Consider the following 22899-nt stretch of genomic DNA (forward strand, 5'->3'; position numbering starts at 1 on the left):
ACCTGCAGCAGCTTCACGTGCTGAACCCTGCAAACGCAGGAGGGGTTGGCGTGGGCTGGCTTGCCAAATTCTGCACATTCCCCTCAGTTTTGGTTGTGAATACAGACCTTTCCCCCTCCCGCCTCCCCCTTGTTGAACGCGATGCTGGAGCTTTCAGTTCAAACAGACCTATGTGGGTATATGAAAAAAAGCCAACTTTCACTCAGCTTCATGTCAAGCCACTCATCTTGCAAGCCAGGCCCACTAGGAGATTAAGGGGCATTCGTTAACGTTAATTTGTTAATTAAGGGGCCTCTGTTTAAGGGGCATTTCTCAAACTGCGGTTCGTGGGCTGGTTCCTGCCCAAGGAAGGTAGACACGTTCCAGTGCCATGCAATTTTACCACAGGTCTGCGTACAGGCTGAGTCATGATGATTCGGTACAGGAACCTTTTTAGAAGAGGGTTTAAAAATATACTTTTATGGTTTCTCTAATAAAAGATTTCTAAAAGAAGGTACATTACCTTTAGCAGCCAAAGGCAATCAGGTTGTGTTTTTTATTTAAAAAAAAAAAATCTAAAATAGAATATAGCATCAGTTAAATGTTTCCCCTCTTCGGTGGCTAAAAACACTATGAAATATTGGCCAGCTCTTTGCTTGATTGTGTGCTGGTTTGTTTCAAAGGAAGCATGTTCAAATACTAATTTGGGGTAAAAAACCCAGTTTTTCAGTTAGTCTGTGCTTGCATGGAGGATGAAATGACATAGGGAGCTGTATGTGTTCTCCTCAAAAGCCTAGATGATTTATTTTGTGAGTGCAAATGTATTTTAAATATAAACTAGAGAGAATAAGAGGTTGTGGGTGGCTTTTTTTCTATTATTTTCAGGTTACCTGTAAGAAATTTTGTTAGGAAAGTAAAAAATAGCCTATCATTTAATCAGTTATAAAAGTATAACCCTATATAACATTCTTTCTTGGTAAGAAAAGATTATAATTTTTACTTAAAAAGTTTCTTTCCATATCCCATCCATACAGAAAAAACAAGATAAGAATGTAACAAATATATTCCAAACATTATTTTTTTTCAAAGTATGAATAGAAATATTTTGAGCCATTTACAAACAGTTAGCACATTTTAGAGGGGAGAAGAAGATAATATACTTATTTTTTTAAATATATGAGGCTTTAATTTTTCTTGTTTCACTTATCCCTCTCTCTGGAATTACCATCTTCCTCGGTTTTGCTGAAGTATTTGTTTATAATGTTTTTATCACATGTAGAAGGTGGTTAGTTAGATTGGTGTAAAAAGCATCTGTTTTTCTTCTCCAGATTGATTGTTACCAAAGCTGTAAATAGGTTCCATAGACTTGCCAATGGGTTATTAAAAAGGAGACCTCTCAGTTCAATTTTCTTCTACTGTGGCTTTTGTCATGTTTGTATTTTACTGGCTTTCCACTCACCATAAAATATTCTAGGCGAGACAAAACATAACTTTCAAACATTTTCCCCTAAAATGCTCCCCAAGCCCCAAAGTAACAACCTGCAAACCCCCCTTTTTTTTTTTTAGTTCTCAGTGTTCTTGATGAACCTGTAAAATCTCCAGTAAATTAAACCACTGTTTGTTTAATCCCTTTGCCCATGGATTTAGAGCAGCCATAGAACTAAGTCATTCGTGATGCAGTCTCTTCCTTGGCATTGGTATCTATTTTAACAGTAACGCACGGGCATCCCTCACTCTTTGTTGTGAATTAAACCCACACGGGATGGTGTAATAAGCTTCGTAACAATTCGGGGGTGTTGATGATAACACTTTATTGTCAACGTGGTCATACTCGTGGTGATAGGAACAGCTAAGTAATCGGCTAAACGAGGTAGCTCCTTAGAAGTAGGTTACTAGAGTGTGTAGCCTCTTTTTGTGTTACGGTGCTACCTCTGCTTAGGACCTGCTGTCTGCCTTTGGCCACGAATGACAGCCGGTCCCAAGCGTTGCGACTAAGCATGAATGCAGGCTTTCTTGATACCACATGGTAGCGTATGCACCACCATCATCTACCCTGTATCCTAAAAGTAACATTTAGATTTGAGGCTTCTAAGGCAAATTGATTGACCTTCTCAAGATGCCTATTAAAAACAACCCTCTGTCCTTCCGAGGAGGAAAACTGTATGTGAGGGAATCGTGTACATCAGTTAAACTCTTAGTAACAGAAAATACGTGGGTACCTCTCTTCTGAGAATGTTCAAGGCTTTTATGTGGAAGGTAAAGGGGAGCAGGCAGGGCAGCTATCATACAAAGGCTCATTCTTAATGTAAATTAAACACTTAAAATTAATTGCTGTGCTTATTTACTTTTCAACTGTTTTTTGCAGGTCCTCCCATTATTCTATGGGCAGTCGAGCTTTTTCCCATGACAGTATTTTTATACCTGATGGGAGAACAGAGAGCGAACAGGCCATCCAAGCAATGTCACAGGAGAACGTTTTAGGAAAAGTCAAAACTCTTCAGGTAAGAAATTGTAAGTGGGAAAAATACTTAAAGTGCGGTAGAAAACAGTCTCCAGAATTTGTTAAATGTGGGTAAAGGTGAGTTGGTTTTCCATAGCCTTGGGGCAGTTTCTCAGCCATGTAAGTTGTCTGGCCAAAAGACATGTAAATAATTTAGATAATCTGCAGAAGATCTAGGTTTTGGTCTCGAAAGTTATGGCAGTGATGCTGCAAGCAAATCTGCAGAAATGTCTGCATCTTGTGGAGCTCATTTGAATTGAACTCATGGTTTTGGCATGTCCTGATCTGTATCCCTGAGACCTACAGCTGTGGTAGAGCAAAAAAATGAAGGTGGTGTTGGTGGCAGGGAATGGCATGCATAGTAAGACTTCTTTGCAAAGTTGATTTAATTATCCTTTTATATGTTATTACATTTTTTTCTCCTTCTTTTTCTCCCTGTCTTTTCAATGGTTCTCATGAAAGATGGATATGTTTTATCTCTCCAAAGCAAACAGCACATAAGTAACTACATCAACAACACATTTGGGTATTTGTTTCTAAAGAGCTTTACATGATCTGCTTTCCCTTCTTTTCCAGAACTCTGTCCCATTAGTAGTCTAACTAATTTTTTCTTTAGTTCTTGTACATCTGTAAGATTCCCAGCTCTGTGCCTATCTCGACCTTGAAAGAGCTGTCTTTCAGAAGCACGTTTCAGTTCAGGATGCTGACAGGTCTGGTCAAAATGCTGATAAATTTTTAACACTGTATAGGTGCCATTACGCTGTGGCTGACTAGTAAAATACCATTGATTTCTTTTACGTCCAAAGTCTACCTGTGGTCCATCTTTTCTGGTGAGTGAGAGATCACGCACAGTAGACAGATCCGACCTTCAGGATGAAATTGTTCCTTCTTCCTGCCCAGTGCTGCCAGCAGAGAGAGCACCTGAACGGCGATGGCTGTGCTGACTGTGGAGGAACTTGGAAGTCGAAACCACACTAGGACAGCTCCAATTTCTCTGTGCTGTTTTTTCAGCTTAAATTTCCTTGGGTCAGGTAGATTCAATGCATGCTACTTTCCAGGCTAGAAACCATTATATTTTAAATGACTGCTGACTCTGGGCAAAGATGTGAAGTAGTTGGACCTGTCTTGCAGAATGCTTGAGCATCCTTTGAATACAAAGGACACTCACTTCTGTTGGATCCCACTGACTTCTGTAGGATCTGTTGTCTTGGCTTCGGTACGTTAGCTTTTCTCTGAATACCTTTTCGCTTTGAAGGAGTGGCCTCTCCCATTTCCAAACTCACCTTAAAATTTCTAATGGAAATTGTTGCCTTCACTAAACTCAGAGACATGACAAAAACTGCAGTTACTGCAGTTGCTAACAATCATCTTCACTAAGCAAACGGTAACTCAAGAAAATCAAAGCAAAAATAATCACCCTTGGAAGTCACAGAGTAAATAGCCCGTGATAAGCTCTTGCCTGTGTGAACTTTGCATGAGCCTTTTTTGATGCGGTTACTTGCATGTATCTTAAGGGGGAATGTTGTTTCAGCTGTTTGATGTCAGAAGTGTGCTTACCTTTTTAAAGTTGAAGGACAGTGGTTCATTTTTATCACTTTAATATAGCTGCAACCCAGCCTGTAACAACATCCCTGATTCAGCTTTTTCTACTCTACTGCTGATGGTGATATCCAGAGCATTGTGGTATCCAGCCCATTCAATCAGAAAGCAAATGCATAACAGATTGTAAATGCCACTTTTAACTATTTACATATTTACACAGAAGTTATATATTCATCTAAATGTCCATGTATTTTTTTCATAACCCCATGGAAAGGCTCCTTAATAACAAGCCCAGGGGCCACCTCTTGTACCTGTAAAACCTGCTGCCCAGCACTTAACTGTCCCCACCATTTCCCTAGCCATCACTTCTGCAACTCCCTGAGTTTTAGGACAAGATCATGCCAAAATCCCATTGCACATTTTTAGGTTGACCTTAAGAGTTGAGTCTGATCAGTTATTTGGACTATCATTCCTGTCTGAAGGTTTTATGCACTCCATACCCCATCCTCTTTTTCTGCTGTAGTGTCCTGAAAGGAGACTGTTTACCGCGAGATTTTGCGGTCACGGAAAACACTAATACTCAGTCCCCAGTTATCAGAAGCTTGTATCTCCTTTGAAGGCCCTTTCTGCAAGCTCACTCCCACTGGGAACGTCTGTATTTCTTCAAGTGGTGAAACAAGAAGAGACAGTCATCTCTTCTGAAGAGTGCTGCACTCCTTAAAACCCGTTCTGTGGCCAGTTCCCAGTAAAGTTATTGCTATCCCAGCAATGTTACTGTGGTTTTGCCCATGCTTGAATGTCATGGTGGAAGCAGAGCGTTACCAGTTTCCATTTGCCTGGAAAGATGCTCCTCAATGAAGAAGTGTTGCCTGTGCTGGCTTTGAACTCACTGTATTCCAAACAGAGATCAAAAGCTCTGCAGATTTTAACCTTATTCAAGATTTTTTTGTGGGGTGGTACAGTGAACATTCCTGGAAAACTTAAATCTTTTTTGGAAGAGGCACTGTGCTTACAAGCCCAACAGATAGCATGGTGAAAAGGGTTTCTGAAATCGGAATAGGAATGCAAGCCATTGAACACTGATGGTGCTGGATCTCATTCTGCTGACCACCAAAGTGTTTCCCCCTTCTCGCCTTGCATTTCTGCTGACTCTGGAGTGTTGACGAACCCACAAAAAATGTTGTGTGATGGTGTAAAACTCTGTAGCAGTCTGGGCAGCTGGCCAGCATATGCCCTGGTTCAGTGTCTTACTGTAGGAATTCTCTGTGATTATATGTTCTTTCTGAAATAGCTCTCATTTCTTTTTATTGATTTTCAGATTGGCAGCATTCATCTTATCAGGCTTTCTGTAAATGGGTTTCGTCACATTCAAAGGTTTTGGCGTGTGCTGAGAAAAGCCCGACTTCTTGTTAACCTCCAATAGCCTTTGTGTATCCTGAAGTTATTTTGTGTTGGCTCAAGCCATCTGCTGTTGTAAAAGCAGTCTTTTCCTTGTCCTTTGGATCTGCTGAGATTTATCATTACCTAGTTTTTAAGACCCAGCGTATGTAGAAAGCCAGAACCTGGTACACAGAGATGTACACAGGCACTGGTACTCTTAGTGCTGAACTCATTTGGCTGCTTGGGATCTGGCGCTTTTCTTCTCATACAGGACTGTGAATGAGACACAAGGAATGTTTAAAATCTAAATCTAGCAGTGTGTCAGAACAAACCTAAAAGGAAATCTGGGAGCTTGTTTTTACATCCTTCCCTTCCATAAGTTAGTGGGGTTTTTTTTTTCCTTACATCAAAGTGTGTTAGATCCACTTCCTCGCATTTTGCAGCTGTGACTCTCCTTCCTAGTACTGACATTTGCCAGAAATGGTCAGCAAATGAACAGAAGACAGTTTTTATTTCAGGCCCACAAAAACTGTAGCAAGTACAATGGAAACTTGTTTTGAGTGTTAGTACTGTGATGCATCTAAACCATTATCTCCCTTTTGCTGTGGCAATACCATGGAGTGGCACTGCTGCTGCCTCTGGAGGCAGGAGGACAGCTTGTTCTCCACCTCTTGCCTTCACTGGAAGCTTCTCAGGTCATCTGGCATCCGTGAGGCTGTGGCAAGAAATACTTGACTGTGACATACGGCTTACTGCATTTAGGAACCACTGGGCTACATCTTTTCTGTTTCATGTGGCCACATGGTTTAAAACAAACCAACCCCCTGCTCTGTAAATTTGTAAAACACACACTTATTACACAGACATTAATTATGATAAAGTATGTCTTGGGAATCCATACTTCTTGGTCAAATTCTAAAGGACTACTTTTTAAATTCACATTTCTCTGGCTTTGTAATGACGAATGTCCCCAATAATTTTCTTCCTGTCAGACCTAATGACTGTTCAGTTTTGGATTCCATTTCTTTCAGTCATTGACATATCTTAGCTAATGATCAAGCCAGTGCTTCCCCTACTGTGCGTTGCACATCTGTATTCTACCAGCCATTCCCACTGTTGTTTCTGTTTGATGTTGCCCAGATCTCAACAAGGCTACGCAGTCGTTTGCTAAACCACAAAGCTCTTATCTTTTAACTTCATGCTCTGCACTTTATAGAATTTGGAGTGAATTTTCACTGCATGATTGCCCAGCTTTGTATTTCTTACAGTTAATTTCTTTGTTGCCAATATTTTCTAGTGCCACTGCAGCTGTTTTCTTCACATTTGACAATTGTTTTCACTTCATAAACTGAATTTATAATTTTTTCTTAGACATTCTAGCATTTCTGGGGCAGACTCCCTTTTTCCTGTGATCGATCGTGTTAAGCCCTGGAAATGTGCTTCCATTTTCCTTACTCACATCTGCTTTGCTTTTGGTATTCTGCAAGGAGAGACTCAGGTGACAAGTGCCACAGATCCTGTAAGTATCTTCAGGCTTCTCCAGAAAGTCTTGTCCTTAACATATGAGCACCTGTAAGTGGTCCATTGCCACTGTATACTTGAAATCTTCATTTGCATCTGGATTTGCTTCAAATACATATCTCTACAGATCCATATACAGTTTGTTTCCTCACTGTTCTTCTACTTTGGACTCTCTCAAAATCTTTCTTGAAGTGTAATGCTTCAAACCACATGCTGCTCCAGCAATGGAGAGTAGAAAAGTTCCCTCCTTGCATCTTATATACAAAACACCTGTGGTAATACTTCTTAGTTTCCTCCTTTTTAGTATGTTTACATGTTAATTTTACATCTAGTTTACTTTCTAAAGCCTTCAGCTATACCAGTATAACTTCTCACACAATGCTTTCCAATTTATTCTCTCTTTTTGATTAAAAAAAAAACAAACTGCTTATTTTTACTTGTTTAGATATGCTGCAGATTTTTCTGTTTGGATGAAGAAATGGACTCACTTCCATAGAAAGAACAATTACATAAACTGTGTTTTCAACCTACAAAAAAAATGGCAAGAGAGAGAATATGATAGAGATGCATGAAATCATGATTGGAATTGAGAAAATAGAGGACAATTGCTCAGTCTTTCACAGCATGAGAAGACAGGAGCATCAGTTGAAATTAGTAACACTATCAAACAAAAACAAATATTTCTTTACGCATAGCTAGACTGTAGAACTCATTGTCATATAGCACTCATTCATGAAATATCTATAAGAGTTCAAAGACCAATGAAACAAATTCATAAAAGAAAAGTTCCCAACTGGCTATTGACTCCAAAAGACCTCAGATGCCACAAATCATTGGAGCGTTTACAAGGAAAATCTCAGTACAGGCTCACCCTGTTCTTATATATTCCCAAGACATTTGATTTTTTGGGTCACTCTGAGAGACTGCACAGGACCAAGTAGAATCTCAACAGTATGGCTCTTCTTAGGACAAGTATTATGAAGTCATTATGTCACAATTATAGCTAACTAGAAAATGTAATTTCATTTGTTTATATATCTGGGCATTGCAATCAGATGTTAAAATAAGTATTTGAGTTGAAGGCAAAATATGACCAGCATTTCTTGTAAGACTTGTTTGAACGGAATCAGCTGCAATAGTACGCTCTGTTTCAATGATTTTTAACCGAACAGAGTAAGCAGCTCAGTGGATACGGTTTTGGATTCACTCCAGGCACAGAGCCATAAGAACGATGTGATTTCAGGGGGCTGAATCCAACACGTGTGCAAGCAGGCATGTACACAGAAGAGGAGCCAAACTGGAGTGAAAGAGGAGATGTACAGCCCGATCTGGGCTCCCTGCCGGTTAATACGGAAAGTTTGTTCTGTGGCATTTCCTATGCAAACACAGAGAGTGCTTTGAAAGTCTAAGCTTTTTAATTTGCTGCAGGTGCCAACTAATGCAGAGCACTTTAACTTAGGAGTTTTATTTCTGAAGTTATTAATGGTAAGCTGGTGTAAAGATGTCAGTTAAGTAGTATCACATTTTAACAAATTATTTTGCATTAAATAGAATTGGGCGGCCTGTGTCACAGCCCAGTTACTGAGGAAGATTTTAAAAACTGGGGGTGCAAACTTCTAATTTTTTTTTCCAAATTCCCAGCATCTCTTTGCCTTTATTAGCTGTGCAGCCTTGCCCCTCGCCTCACGCTGAACGGCACCACACCAGTAGCCACCCGCGTTGGGTGTGAATGGGCAAATTCTCATGCACCTCTTGAGTCTCCTAGAAGAAAATTCAGGGGTGAGGTAAATCTGGCCTGGAGCACAGCTTGATGATCCCATCCTGAGGCTCCCCTGTGTGTGTGGTCCCTCCAGCCGCTATTTCATGGTGTAGTTGTCACACGTGGTAGCCATCCTGTTTTGGTGCTGAGAATGGTTTGCAAGTCCTGCGGAAGTACCTGCCCACTGGCTGCAAACTGAGGGACTGGGAAAGCCTGTTGGAGTTGATAAGGCTGGAAGTGGAAGGGACAGGCAGGAAGCATCCATCTGCTTCTAGATGACAGCTAGATTTTGGAGCAGGACGGTGATTTCTGACTGCGAGATTACAAGCCTTCTTGCACAAACCAAAAGTTCATTTAACTGAGACCAATATGCATCTACGGACATTTCCAAAAGGGTATTTCAACACCCTGTGCATGACTGTGCAATGGTAGAAGAATAAAATATCATGCCTGCAACTTCTAATGACCAGAGTTGCAAATAATCCTCCTTAGGCAACCATCATCCACATGCTGTCAGCACAGGGACTTCTCAAGTACAGAGGATTTATAGTTTTGTGTTCAGAAATAAATGTCTAACTGAAACTTTTGAGAAATGTAAAGTAGATGCTCCTTTTCATGGAATATGGTCTTTTCTCAGTGGCCTTGCAGCTTAAATTGGTGTGTCTCCATCTCTGGATTGGACTGTATGTGTTCTTCCAAGTAAAAGTTGTGGGTTTTTTCTTTCAGGGATGATGCCTTTTTAGGGTCTTTATGAATGACCAGGTAGAGAACGTATCTGTATGAGTTTTTTTGAGAGAGGAGAACTGCATTGTAGTTACAGTATAAGCACATTTTTAAAAAGAACAAGGAGCAGGTTTTACATTGCTCTTTGAAAGCAGTAAGAATAAATTTGCTCAGTGGTAACAATAAACTATTTCAGATTTTGACATTTGGTATTCAGCATCAGCTTTGGAGATCAGAATGCATTGAAAGAAATTGGCCAATGGAAAACTACTACTGGTGTTCATTTAAGCTACATTTGTTTAAAAAATTTCAATAAGTAACGCAGAAAAGAGCCTTCTGTCTTGGAAGGAATTTGAGGGCTACTCGAGTATCTTCTTCAATATTGAAACTAATTTATGCAAGTCTGAGCAAATAAACTTTTAAAGCTTCGAAGTAATTTAAACCCCCCCCGTGTACAGTCCATAAATATCGAGTATACTCTATTTCCTAGAAATATCAGGAAAAATAACATTTTAAACTTTTATATGCACAAACACACATTTTTACAGCAGAACCCTCAAGCATCCTTGATGACAATTAAAAAGGCCATTCTTTTTAAACTACAGGCCATTCTCCACAATAGCTCCATCACCACACAACTCCCACCGTGCATTGCACACACAATAGGTCAAGAACTTGATCAGAAGATCGAGAGAATAACAGATCATCCCTTCTTCCAAAACAAATTGCAAGCTATATGTACATGCATGCATGTTTTCACCATGGAACAGATGCACAAATCCTTAGTTTCTTGGGTTGTTGCTCAGGTAAGGCTGACAGTTCCAGTTTTCTGCCTGGGAGAACTATTTGTCTAGGAATATGGCTTTTGTAAGAAGTATGGAGCAGTCTCAACCCAGAAAACAACATTATCGCATTAAAAAGCTGTTCAGAAATAATCTTCTACTGGCATCAGAGGACCAGTAGGAATAGAGCAGAATTACAGCCTTCATGCTATCCAGTACAGACCTGTTTGCTCTCTGCAACTCCCCTTCACACAGTGGAAACATGTAAGATTTCAAGTCAGAGAATTGCACTGCTAACACGAAAGCTTGGGAGGACTTGGTGAAACCCTTGCCTTTAGACTATGGATGCGCTGCCATTAATCTAGGTGGGAATAAAAGTCTGCCGTTCAAAACTACCCGCTACGCCAAAATTATGTACTAGGTGAATTTCATTACTTTCTGCCAAATCCAAATGGGCATAAATGATGTGTAACTCAATGAGGAGTCTGAGAAAAAATATTCTAATTTAATAACCTGATTATGAGGGGACTCTGCATGTACTTTTTGTCTTAATAGTTCAATACAAAAATCTGGTAATGTTTTGGGATGATATGGATAAAATTTATATAAGAGTCTAGTCCACTGGGCAACAATGGCAAGCAAGACTGATCTGACCTGGATCCTTTTAGAGGTCCATCTGCTGCTACTAAAGCATATGTTCCCTTGTCAACTGCTCATCTAAGCCATGGTACTGATTCTGTTCTATCGGGGGAAAAAAAAAAATAATCTTTGTTTTACACGCTGTCTACTCCAATCTTCTGCAGTTCTCAGCAGCAAACTCATGTCAAGACTCCATCTATGTACCTGACATTCCCATTGAATAGAAGCTGCACAGCTGACTTGAGTATTGCTGAGCTGTAGATGTTCATGGTAACCCAAGACAGAAACGGGAGATCTCCTTTAGAGAAGTTTCTGTGCTTGAAAGAGACTAAAGCAAGAAAATAACTCCACGGTTCCTTCCTTCCTGAGAATGATTCCTTGAAATATTTCAGGAAGAAGATCTATCAACAAATGTTCCTTACTCCATTTGCTCCTTCTAGAGCATTTCTTTTAATGCTTTTGCGAAAAGTTCACTTTCAAAGACTGTATGATACATGTCTGCAGTAGCCAGGGTTGTAATTTCTTCAATTCACCCTACCAGAGGACAGGTATTATATGCTACTTATTTTACTTATCTTATACTTGATATAATTCAAGAGCACTTTCTTGTAACCCTTGAGAGAAGATTACTTCAACAATGGAAATAAATGATGGGAAAGCTCTTCTATCCATTCATCTACTGCATGTCCCCTGCATAACCTTCTTTGTGGAAAAGTGGTGATGTGGCAGTGCATATGAGCATGAGCGGACATGGGTTTGTGTGCTGTTCCTGTGAGATCAAGCATCTCAAAGAAGCTGGGTTTCGCCTCCTTTGAGAATTTGTCTCCTCTAAGGCAGGGTTATGTCAAACCCTTAACATTTAAAACTTACAACTAAACCTTACAGTAAGGATATCTCTAAGAACTACGGATGCATGAGATGCAGGGTGTGGGGGCTGGAGAAGAAAAAGGTTGCCTTTTGGGGCTGTTGTAACTTCTCAGCGTACACTTGGCTCGTGATCTTATTTCTTTGAAACAGTAAGGCTTCATAATTAGGTTGCATAAACAAAGTCTTAATCTAGGGCATAGATTAAAAAAAGAGAAGGAATGTTCCACAATTCACAAGAAGTTTTCAAAAGTTGGCAACACTGATGAGAACTCAAGTTGATCATCCAAAACCAGAAGTCATGCAGTAAATTCGTGACCTTGGTCACTTTGTGGGAAGAAAGTAGAGGGGGTGGCCACCATGTTGCAGCAATGTGAGCCTCAAGTTGATCTTTTTGCCCAGAGTCAGAAGTTGCCCTGAGTGTTTCTGTGCAGCTTTCACATGGAGAAAGGGCGCGTGCAGACTTGGCTTGTTTTGCTCATAATATAAATACCTTTTTTTCTTTTCTTGTTTTTCAGCAACAGTTGGCCAAGAATATAAAATTTGGGCAGCCTCCACAAATGACAGTTTCTGTGAGGACAATGGGGGAGGCAAACGCTGATATAGAAGAGGATGTGCTGCTCAGTAGCCCCATGGAGATTGAGACTCAGCAGGACACAGTGATCTCAGACAGTGGTTATAAAGTAAGCACTTTACGTCGACATATTCATGGCATTATAGCAGTATTAAGACAGTAAGGTTCACTGGGACGTAGCAGATATCTCCAGTGAGGCGTAGCTGAGCTCAGCGGGCTGTTTTATGTGGGTGGAATCTCTCAGCTCGTGCCTCTTGGACTGGTGAGAAGGGTGTGCTCTTGGCATCCCGAGCCGGGTCCCACAGAGCTACCGGTTTGAACATCTGCCTTGAACTTCCAGCAAAGCAGACACCACTTGCAGTGTAGCTAGAAGACAGGAGATTTTTCTGAGACAGAAGATGTCTTGAAATACGGACTTCCCAGCATGGAAAGTCATGGACAGCATCAAATGGCAAAAAGGAAATCATTCCAGAATGAGAAGGGTCTGGAACCTAAATCCGTAAAATCCTGGGTCTTGGGGTAAAATATCCATTTATCTCGTGGACAGGTACTGAAGGCAAAGGTGGAAATTTTGAGAATGCTCCCTAAATCCAAACATCCAGGATAATTCAAATAACGTATCGCTCTCTACAACTACCTGAAAGGGGGTTGTGGCGATGAGGGTGTTGGCCTCTTCTCCCAAGTAACCAGTGATAGGACAAGAGGAAATGGCCTCAAGTTGTGCCAGGGGAGGTTTAGATTGGATATTAGGAAAAATTTCTTCACCGAGAGGGTGGTCAGGCATTGGAACAGGCTGCCCAGGGAGGTGGTGGAGTCGCCATCTCTGGAAGTGTTCAAGAAACGTGTGGATGTGGCACTTCAGGACATGGTTTAGGGAACATGGTGGCGCTGGATTAATGGTTGGACTTGATGATCTTGAAGGTCCTTTCCAACCTTAGTGATTCTGTGATTCTGTAGCTACTCCAATTATCCGTGAAGATTACGATACCGGGAACTGCAGGCATTCAGGTTTCTGGAAAGGGCTTGTTCAGGCAGTGAGGAAACACGGCGAGTGATGGAAGCTCTCTGGAAATCCTCTAAGGCGAGACCGGTTCTGTGTGTTGCTGCAATGGCTGAAGGGAGTGCAGGGGACAGAGAGATGCCCTTCCTGGCCTGGAGGAGGCCGGCATTGTGCCTGGGAGCCCTTGGGGAAGGTGTGCTGCGGCCCACCATGTGCATGCAGCCGGCGGGATCCTGGAGGGACGCCAGGCCACGGGCCTTGGCTCGTGTTCCTCGGCGCTGGTGCGAGCTGCGTGAAAAGCAAAGGCCGTAAGCGTCCTCTGCAGCACCTGCACAAACACACCGGAGGGAGACTGGTGGCTGGGGTGGCCCAAATTCTGCGTCAGTCTTCACAAGGAGCGACACGGCGGCCGCTTCCTCGCGCAGCTGCGGTCAGACCTGCCAGGGAGCCGGGCGTTTGGGTAGGAGCCGCACGCTCGCCCCTCTCCCTCTGCAGCCTGCACTCGAAGGAAGGTGTACTTCTTCTGCTTCACGAATACTCGCTTTGGCAGCAGTCCGTTCAGGTGAATCAAGAGCATCCTGTGTGCACAAGAAGCGCAGTGGGGTTGCGGGCAGGTCTAGGCTACGTACCCTGGTATTAGGCGAGACTTTGTGTTTGGTACCAACATATGTTCTCTGCTCAGCCAGCCTCCTTGCTGGGTCCTGCAGGAGACCTGAATGTCACCTAGTGACCTCCGGCTCAAAGGAGAAAATAAATCAAGCACTAAAAAAAACGCTGGAGTATTTTTGTGTCATAAGGAGGGAGAGGTGCAGTCCTTACCACCTCTACTCTTTTAAATATTATGTTTTGAAAGCAAAATTAATGCCCCTTTATATAGTTCTTTTTCCAAATCCTGAAGGAGCAAACGTCCCTACTCAGAGGAGACTGCAGGCACTACGGAACCAATGCTACGTGCATGGGGTCAGCCAGAGCACGCGGCACTTCCCTTTTCTCTGGCTGCCTGCTGCTCCTTGCCCGCTTTCTCGGAGATTTCTGGTGCACAGCAGCTTGCCTGCTTTCTGCTCCTGTCTCTGCTGTTGGCCTTGGAACTCCTCTGCAGGTCTATCTGCATAGGTCCTTGGGGGACGGGGTGGCTTCTGTCGGGAGTTGGTGGCCAGGACCGCATAGCGCTGCTCTACCACAAGCAGGTTTCCGGTGTTGCTTTCCGACTTTTGATTTTCCTGAGTGAGTAACTTGGATTGATGGCAAGTGTTCTGGGTTTCATTTAACTTCTATTTGTAAAGCTGATTATCTTTTTTTTTTTTTTTTTAGGCTTTATACTAACAATCAATCACGTGCCCTTGGTGTAATGAGATCCCAAGACTCATTAGGCCATGAAGTAATACCGTGATATAATGATTAAACACAATGTTTCTGGGTGTGGTGAATGCTGCTTCAACCCCTGCGCCTTAAAAATCCCCTCCTTTGGAGGGGACGGTAGCTAAGGAGCCCCAGTGACTGATAGGCTCCGGCTGCTCTGGGGAAGCTGGTTTGCTTTGTAAAGAGTCATCGCCAAGAACCCGGAGCGGAAAACCTTTGCAGCAGAGTTAATGCCTGATCAGGTTCCTGTATTTTTTCTTTAGGTGTAGGTCAGGAGAAAATAAAAGTTATTAAGAGTTGATTGAAATCCTACAAAGCTGTACTCTTTCTTTTGATTTTGAACCTGGTTATCTTGTTAAGGGAGGGTGAGTGTTTTGCCTTTCGTAGTGTCTTGTAGCAGCAACAGCTTCTGTTATAGACAGCAGTGATTCAAGGAGTAACAGAGAGAAAATCACGCTCTTGTTAGGAACAAGAATTGTTTATCCATCAATTCTGCAGTGACACTGAACAGGGCAAAAATCCAACTCTAACTTGCATGATTTTCACAAGTCCTTTACACCATACTTACTAGATCCTTTACGTTTTAATATCTAGCTGTGGTAATCTTCTTGTTTTCTAGTCCACTGACACTCCAGATCCATTGAAAAAAAAGTATTTGCCTGGAACAGGACATGAAGTGGAAGAAAAGGTAACAAAACTTTTACGCTCAGTTTGCACAGAGTTGATTTCTAATTTTAGTTATTAGAAGCCTGACAATCAGTTTTTGCTTTAATACACGTTTCATGGTTTTATGATCACCCAAGATTTGTGAACGTTGCACAGTTTGGGGGCTAGTAAATAAGCAATAACCGAGATTGAGAAATCTGTAAGAGTTGATTGGAGGAAACAGCAGAACTTGGTCCCTGCCAGTCTTGCAGCATTCCTAAATCATAGAGCCATAATTTTCATAAGTACTTCTACTACTTTGTTATGCCTACCTGTAATTCAATAAGCATATGCAAAATGTTCCATCAGCTTTTAAGTAATTGGTTCCCTAATTAGCATTTGTTTAACCTTGGAAGATTACAGAGCTGTCTTGAAAACAATGTATATGATTTTCTTTTCTTACAGGAGATGTTTTCTCCCTTCTTTTTTTTTTTCTGTCTTCTTTTTCCACTTGGATTGTGCCAAATACCAGTCTCGGGATGATAGCTCGGTGACTTATGGGAGAGACTGATTACAGGCTCACTCATACACGTCTAGACATACAGTGCCACTGTATTTATTCATGAGAGGAGTCTTACTAAATCAATTCATATTTGCACTTTCTGAACCCAAATATTTCAGGGGCAAGAGAAAAAAAAACACCAATCAAAGCCAGTATTGTCTTACATTATTTTTTTGCTGGTCGTTGGTGCTAGCTTGGACAACTCCACATGACTGTGGAGGGAAAGTTTTCCGCAGGCGCTGTGCCAGCCCGAGATCCGATACTGTAGTCCTCTCCCGTGCAGATAGTACAGCTCTGTAACTGTTCTGTTATAATGCTTAGATAGGTCAATCTGATTTGCTCTTGCCTCAAGTGTATAATCTAAATTATTTAAAGATGTAGATATTTTTCCCACAGTAAGCAAGCTTTAAAATGTCTCAGTGTTTGATGTTGCTTAGAATTCTGCCTCTGCCCTTCCCATTCCAAACAACTTCTGAGTGGAGCTAAACTGTGAAAAAACTTCAGTTGGAATGGTCTAAGTAATTTTTAAGTGAAAAGTATAAAAACGTGTAGTACTGAAAATAGGAAGATACTATAGCTGTAACGTTCAAGATTTGTATAATGGAAAAGCAGGGCTTGAAATCTTTTCTGCTAGTAAGTCCTTTGAATTCAAAACTGCAAAGGCTTTTGGGGCGTGTGTGCACGCGTGTATTTTTTTTACTTATTTATTTATTTATTTATATGGAACAAATAGCTTAATAATAGCTTCTTGCGTTTGTGATACAAACAGGTCACTCCAGTCAAATCATCTCGGCCAAAAAGACAATTTTCCTGTTCTGGCACTATTGAAACAATCAATTTGGATGCAGTTCCCCAGGCTGTTGCTCGTCTAGACAACAGTGCAGCTAAACACAAGCTGTCAGTGAAGCCAAAAAAGCAGAGGATGTCACGAAAGCACAAGAGATTAACAAAGGTATTGAATTACTGGTCAAATAGCGAGAGGAGGGGGGTTGCTTTTGAAGCCGGGTAAAAAATAACCATAACCGAGCGCACCAGGAGCAACTATAGACAGAGAACTCTCTTAAGATGCGATTAACACTGCTGGAGTTAGCTATTGAAAGCTTCTTCGACAAATCTTGTTTCTTCAGGGAAAAACAAAGTGCATGCTTCTTTCATTTTATCTTGAAATCAAAATAGAGACCTAAAGATGAAACCCTAGCTGGAGATAAGATGCAAAGACATTTTCATATAGCCAGTTGAGACAAATACTACTTTTACACTGGGTAAAAGTAGTACTTCCACTAGGATTTTACACTGGGACAGCTTTCTGATTCTAGTTTTCCTAGTAAGAAATTTAAGTCATAAAGGTCTGAAGGATATCTGCCACTGTTAATGCTGATCTGCAATCAGATAGTGCAAAATTTGGTTGGGTTTAAAAATAGATTCTGAAAAGCTGGCATCGGTTCTGACAGTGATAGTATCATTGTCTTGTAAGAAAGAATAAGACTTAAGTAACACAGCTCTTGCTACAGCTAGAGTGAATTATCAAATCCTTGCTTTGTACACTTAACTGCAGTTTATTTTGTTTTTTCATCCTGACATCTTACCAGTGCTCGTAAACAGGACAAGACTATTCAACTAATACAGGGTTCAGGAGAGGCCACTGTCCTTTCTTCCACACCATTGTGCTTGCGTTTATCCCTCTTGCAATGAAGAAATTATATTTAAACTGCTTGTTTATACAGAATGTTTAACTGGAGCCAAATGATGGCTCAACAAATGATAGCTAGGCAGGGCATTAGCTGAGCTGTCTTCCTCACGGCGAGTGCTGGGAAGCTCTCTTCAGGTGCAGCTCGTCTTCAGACCATGTTGCTACAGAGACAAGGAATGAGCTGTGAAGAAAATCTGCATTCAGTTTATTGCAGGTATTGCACCCACAAGCCAGGGCTGTGGGGCAGGCACGGACAACCAGTCAGCAGTTAGCACATCCCTTGGAACAGTGCGGTATTGCTGGGGAGCGCTAGGTTCTCTGTCCATGCGTGGTGCCACGGTTCCTGCAATAGAACTGGAGCCTCAGCACAGCTAATGAGGAAGATATCCTGGCTTGGGATTTGTGAAAAGCAACCAAATTGTGTTTCCCTGAGCAGTGTTCTTTCCTGGCTAGCATTGCAGAGCTCTTTTCTGCAGGCAACAGCTTCTGTCTCTGCAAGTAACAGCTAGATTTGCCATGAAAAACCTGGCAAAACAATGCCCTTAAGGAGGTGCTAATTATTGCAGGCTTAAGTAGTAGAACAGGCATATGAAATTTGCGCTCTATTCCTTGGGCTTCTGTAAATTTGGAATGGCAGGTCTGAATCTGGATTATCTCATCTGAACTCGAGAAGTGGGCTTATGTGAACCTTGTGAGGTTCAACAAGGCCAAGTGCAGAGTCCTGCACCTGAGTTGAGGCAACTCCCAGTATAAATACAGGCTGGGGGATGAAGGGAACAAGCTGGTGAATGAAAAGCTGGACATGAGCTGGCAATGTGCACTTGCAGCCCAGAAGGCCAACTGTATCCTGGGCTGTATCCACAGCAGCATGGCCAGCAGGTTGAGGTGGGTGATTCTGCACCTCTACTCTGCTCTGGTGAGACCTCACCTGTAGTACTGTGTCGAGCTCTGGAGCCCTCAGCACAGGAAAGACATGGTCCTGTTGGACCGAATTCAGAGAAGACCACAAAAATGATCAGAGGGATGGAACACCTCTCCTATAAGGACAGGCTGAGAGAGTTGGGATTGTTCAGCCTGGAGAAGAGAAGGCTCTAGGGAGACCTTATTGCAGCCTTCCAGTACTTCAAGGGGGCTTCTAAGAAAGATGGGGACAGACTTTTTAGTAGGGCCTGTAGTGATAGGACAAGGGGTAATGGATTTAAACTAAAAGAGGGCAGATTCAGACTAGATCTAAGGAAGAAATTTTTCCCAGTGAGGGTGGTGAAACACTGGCACAGGTTGCCCTGAGGGATGGTAGATGCCCCATCCCTGGAAACACGCAAGGACAGGTTGGACGGGGCTCTGAGCGACCTGATCGAGTTGAAGATGTCCTGCTCATTGCAGTGGGGGTTGGACTAGATGACTGTTAAAGGTCCCTTCCAACCCGAAGATTCTATGATTCTGTGTACACCAAATGGTGATTCAATATTTGGCATTATACTGTTATCACCATTGGGATGCTTGCTTTCTTTTAAAGGCTATCATCGGAATAGGTGAGAGGCATGGGATCTGTGACAATGTGATCCTTAAACTGAGTTTGGTGTCTTGGCTCTGGATCTAAATAATTGTTTTTAAAAAAATTGGTTTACATTTGCAACTGATTGTTTGTTCACTGTAAAGAATAACAAGCCAATAGGCAATAGTCAGTAACTCCAAACTTCTCTCCCAATTTTAGGGATCACAAAGTTTAACGATAACTGAATTTGAGCCAGAGGACCTAGAAACTCATCTGTATGGAGACAGATACCCAGGTTATAATGGACACATCATAGCAGACAAGCTAATCCAGAACAGAGATGAGCAGAAGCAGCTTCAGCTGGCAGAGGAGAAAAGAATTGAAGATCACTGGGGCATCTTTGAGGCTGAAAGGATAAGGCAGATTGTAGAAATGGAAGAACAAAGAGAAATGGAAGAACAAAGGTGCCAAGAACTTGAGCAGATGCAAAAAGAGCAGGAGAGAAGGCGTTGTGAAGAAAAGAGGAGCCAGTATCTCCTTGAAGAAGAGTCGTCTTTGGAAATAGAAGAGCAAACATGCCATAAAGAAGAGAGAAGACTTCTGGAGGCTGAAAAGAGGCAAGAGCTTGAGGAGCAGAGGCAGAAGGAGTTGGAGGAGCAACAGGAACAAAAGCTGGAGGAGCAGAAGCTCCAGGAACAAGAGGAGCAACAGGGACAAGAGCTGGAGGAGCAGATGCGCCAGGAACAGGAGGAGCAACAGAGACGAGAGCTGGAGGAGAAGAAGCTCCAGGAGTGGGAGGAGCAACAAAGACGAGAGCTGGAGGAGCAGAAGCTCCAGGAGCAGGAGGAGCAAGAGAGACGAGAGTTGGAGAAGCAGAAGCTCCAGGAACAAGAGGAGCAAGAGAGACGAGAGTTGGAGGAGCAGATGCTCCAGGAACAGGAGGAGCAACAGAGACAAGAGCTAGAGGAGCAGAAGCTCCAGGAGCAGGAGGAGCAACAGAGACGAGAGCTGGAGGAGCAGAGGCACCGGGAATGGGAGGAGCTGAGACATCAGCAGTTGGAGGAGCAGAAGAATCAGGAAAAGCAGAGATGCAAGGAGTTGGAGGAGAAACAGAGACGAGAGCTGGAGGAGCAGAAGACGCTACAGCTGGAAGAATTAAGGCAACATGAGATTGAAAAACAGTGTCAAGAGGAAGAAGAAAGAAGTTGTCTGGAGGAACAAAAAGAACTCGAGGAACAAAATAAGGAAGAAAAGCAGAGACAAGAGCTAGGAGAGAAAGAGCTTCAAGAAGCTGAAAGAAAACTGAAGCAGGAGAAAGAAGCTGAGAGCCTCAAACAGCAGAAGAAACAGGAGGAACAAAGGCAGCATTTGAAGGAGAAAGGAGAAAAGACAGAGAAGGAGCAACCTCAGCAAGTAATGGATACAAAAAAGAAACGGGAAGAGCAGAGAAAACACAAGCTCACAAAACAAATGCACATGGAAAGTGCAGAGGGTGTGCAACAAGATGAATTGAAGCAGCAAAAGGAACAAAATGAACAAGAGTGGAACAAACTGGAGGAGCAGAAGGTAGACACAGAAGGACAAAATCTTCAGCAAAACCAACAAGAAAAATCCTTGGAACAGCAACAGGACAAGGATCAGTTGTGTTCTGGAGGGGCTGATAGGCACCTGGTAGCGGAGAAGCTCCAAGAAGGATTAAGATCTCAAAAGTTCAAACAGCCAGAAAAAGGAAATAAAACAGCAGAAGTCTTAGCCCAGGAACTGAAGAGAGAAGTTGAGGCTCAGGAGCAAAAGCGAACAGGGGAAGAACTTAGGTGGCAAGAGGTAGATGAAAGACAGACTGCATCCAGACCCTTCACATTTCAAGTATCTTCTGGAGATAAACAGATCATATTTCAGAAAGTAAATCTGAGTCCCGTCATGCCTGTCAAAGGAGCAGGACTCTCTTCTCCATCCATCAAAGACTACAGGATGCATGCTTCCAGCAAGGGCTCTCATACACTCCCGTCATCTGTGTGTGTACCTCATACAGCTATTTTGGTTACGGGAGCACAGCTGTGCGGCACAGCAGTTAACTTGAACCAGATAAAGGACACAGCTTGTAAATCGTTACTTGGCTTAACGGAAGAGAGAAAAAGTGTAGACATTCCTTCACCAGAGAAGGCCCAGAAAAAATCCCAGGATCCCAAACCCAGCAGCAGTAAAATGAAATATGCACAAGAGACTCTGAACAACCAGGCTGTACTAGCTGAGTGGGCCTCTATCCGCTCCAGAATCCTAAAGAACACAGAAAACAGCAAATATAACGAGAGAGACCGAGTAAGTGTCTGCAGACACAGCGATGACTGGACACCCCGAGGACGAGGTGCTCCCCATGGCAACTTGAGGAAGACCTTATCTGCAAATGCAAAGTTCTCGATAACACCAGCATGGCAGAAATTTTCAGAAGCTTCAAAAACCAATTCAGACGCTGAGAATGTAAGTGCAGCAAAAGGCAATGAAACAGCGGCTGTAGGAAGAACCACTGGCTCATCCACTGATTTGAAGGAGGATGTGGCTTCCACTTTTAAGGATAACTTAGCTGAAAAGGGTAAGGAGAAAACGGAAACCCATAGTGAAGTGACAGACAACACAGAAGGCTGTAAATTTGCAAAAGATCTTCCATCTTTCCTCGTTCCAAGTTTTCCTCATTCGCCGGGTAAAGAGTTACCCCAGGCAGAACTTCCCAGTGCTCTGGAAAATCAGCAGAATAACAGCACAAAAAAAGCAGATAAACCAGCACCAAACGGAGAAGAAAATGTTTCTCCTTTTGGGATAAAGTTACGAAGGACAAACTACTCTTTACGTTTTCATTATGATCAACAGGCAGAGCAAAGGAAAAAGAAAAGATACAGTGCAGGAGATAGTTTTGACGGTGTGCCTGACCCACTAGTTACAACAGAAGGTGAGAAAGAATCCACTGTTTTTGCTCCACAAGAGACTACATCCCCTGGCATGGGAAGAGTGAACGTCCCTGGTAATGTAAAAGATTCAAAAGACTCTTCAGTTACTGTGGTGGAGATGTCGCAACCAGTGGGCACACCAGTGGTCCTACCAGCCACTGGCCAGAGTGCTTTACCCCCTCATGAGAAACCAGCATGCAAGTCACTGGTCCCACAGAAACCTGCTTTAGCTCCAAAGCCAACCAGCCAGACACCACCATCATCTCCTCTCTCTAAAATGAACAGATCAAACCTAGCTGACACGCTTGGGCAAAGGTTGGTTAAAGCTGAATCAGAAGGTGGCTGGAGAAAAGACGACAGAGCAAATGCAGTGCACCCCACACCATCCAGTGAGTACAAAAATGAAGAGGAAGAAATCAGAGAAAAAAAGTCATTTTTCCCATCCATAAGTATCCCATGGAGGGAAAAAAATGACAAAAAGCCTGAGCCGCTGAAGAAAGGTATGTGTTTTTCAAAGGTCATCTAGTTATTTGCATTTTCAAAATGAGATATGGGAGGATCAGAGGAAGAAATTTGGTCTTAAGATAAAATTTTTACTTGGGACGTTATTTGTGGAGTACCACTACTTTGCTTTGGGTTGTCTGAATGAATGGGACTTCCCATTCCCAAAATTTAATTCAGATACACAGAAACTCGGCATGACCAGTGTCAGTTCAGCTTAAGGAAGTTAATTGCAAGGCGGTAACTGCAGTGTGTGTGTGTTTTCTTGGCAGAGATGTTACCTAGTCAGTCAGGTGGGAGACTCTGTGCTCCATGTAATGTTGTCATCAGAGCAAAGGAAGTAATTTTTATAATTTACATTATATTGTATCTATTTTTTAGGGGTATATTATCCAGCTTAAAAAATATTAGGATCTGGGTCCCTTATATTGCCTATCCTGGG

The 22899-nt window shown here is 42.4% G+C and overlaps 1 protein-coding gene across 1 annotated transcript in view; it reads left to right on the forward strand.

The window, feature by feature from the left end:
* KIAA1211 (KIAA1211 ortholog) overlaps positions 1–22899 on the forward strand; it is a 43450-nt gene that overhangs the window by 14551 nt on the left and 6000 nt on the right. The window contains 8 exon segments of the mRNA XM_010287294.1: positions 2345–2480; positions 12208–12372; positions 15242–15310; positions 16599–16781; positions 19234–19652; positions 19747–19779; positions 19782–20334; positions 20446–22456. Of these exon segments, the coding sequence (XP_010285596.1) occupies positions 2361–2480; positions 12208–12372; positions 15242–15310; positions 16599–16781; positions 19234–19652; positions 19747–19779; positions 19782–20334; positions 20446–22456 (3553 nt within the window). The 5' untranslated portion in view covers positions 2345–2360.

The sequence above is a fragment of the Phaethon lepturus genome, unplaced genomic scaffold (genome assembly GCF_000687285.1).
Source record: "Phaethon lepturus isolate BGI_N335 unplaced genomic scaffold, ASM68728v1 scaffold12835, whole genome shotgun sequence".
NCBI lineage: Eukaryota > Metazoa > Chordata > Aves > Phaethontiformes > Phaethontidae > Phaethon > Phaethon lepturus.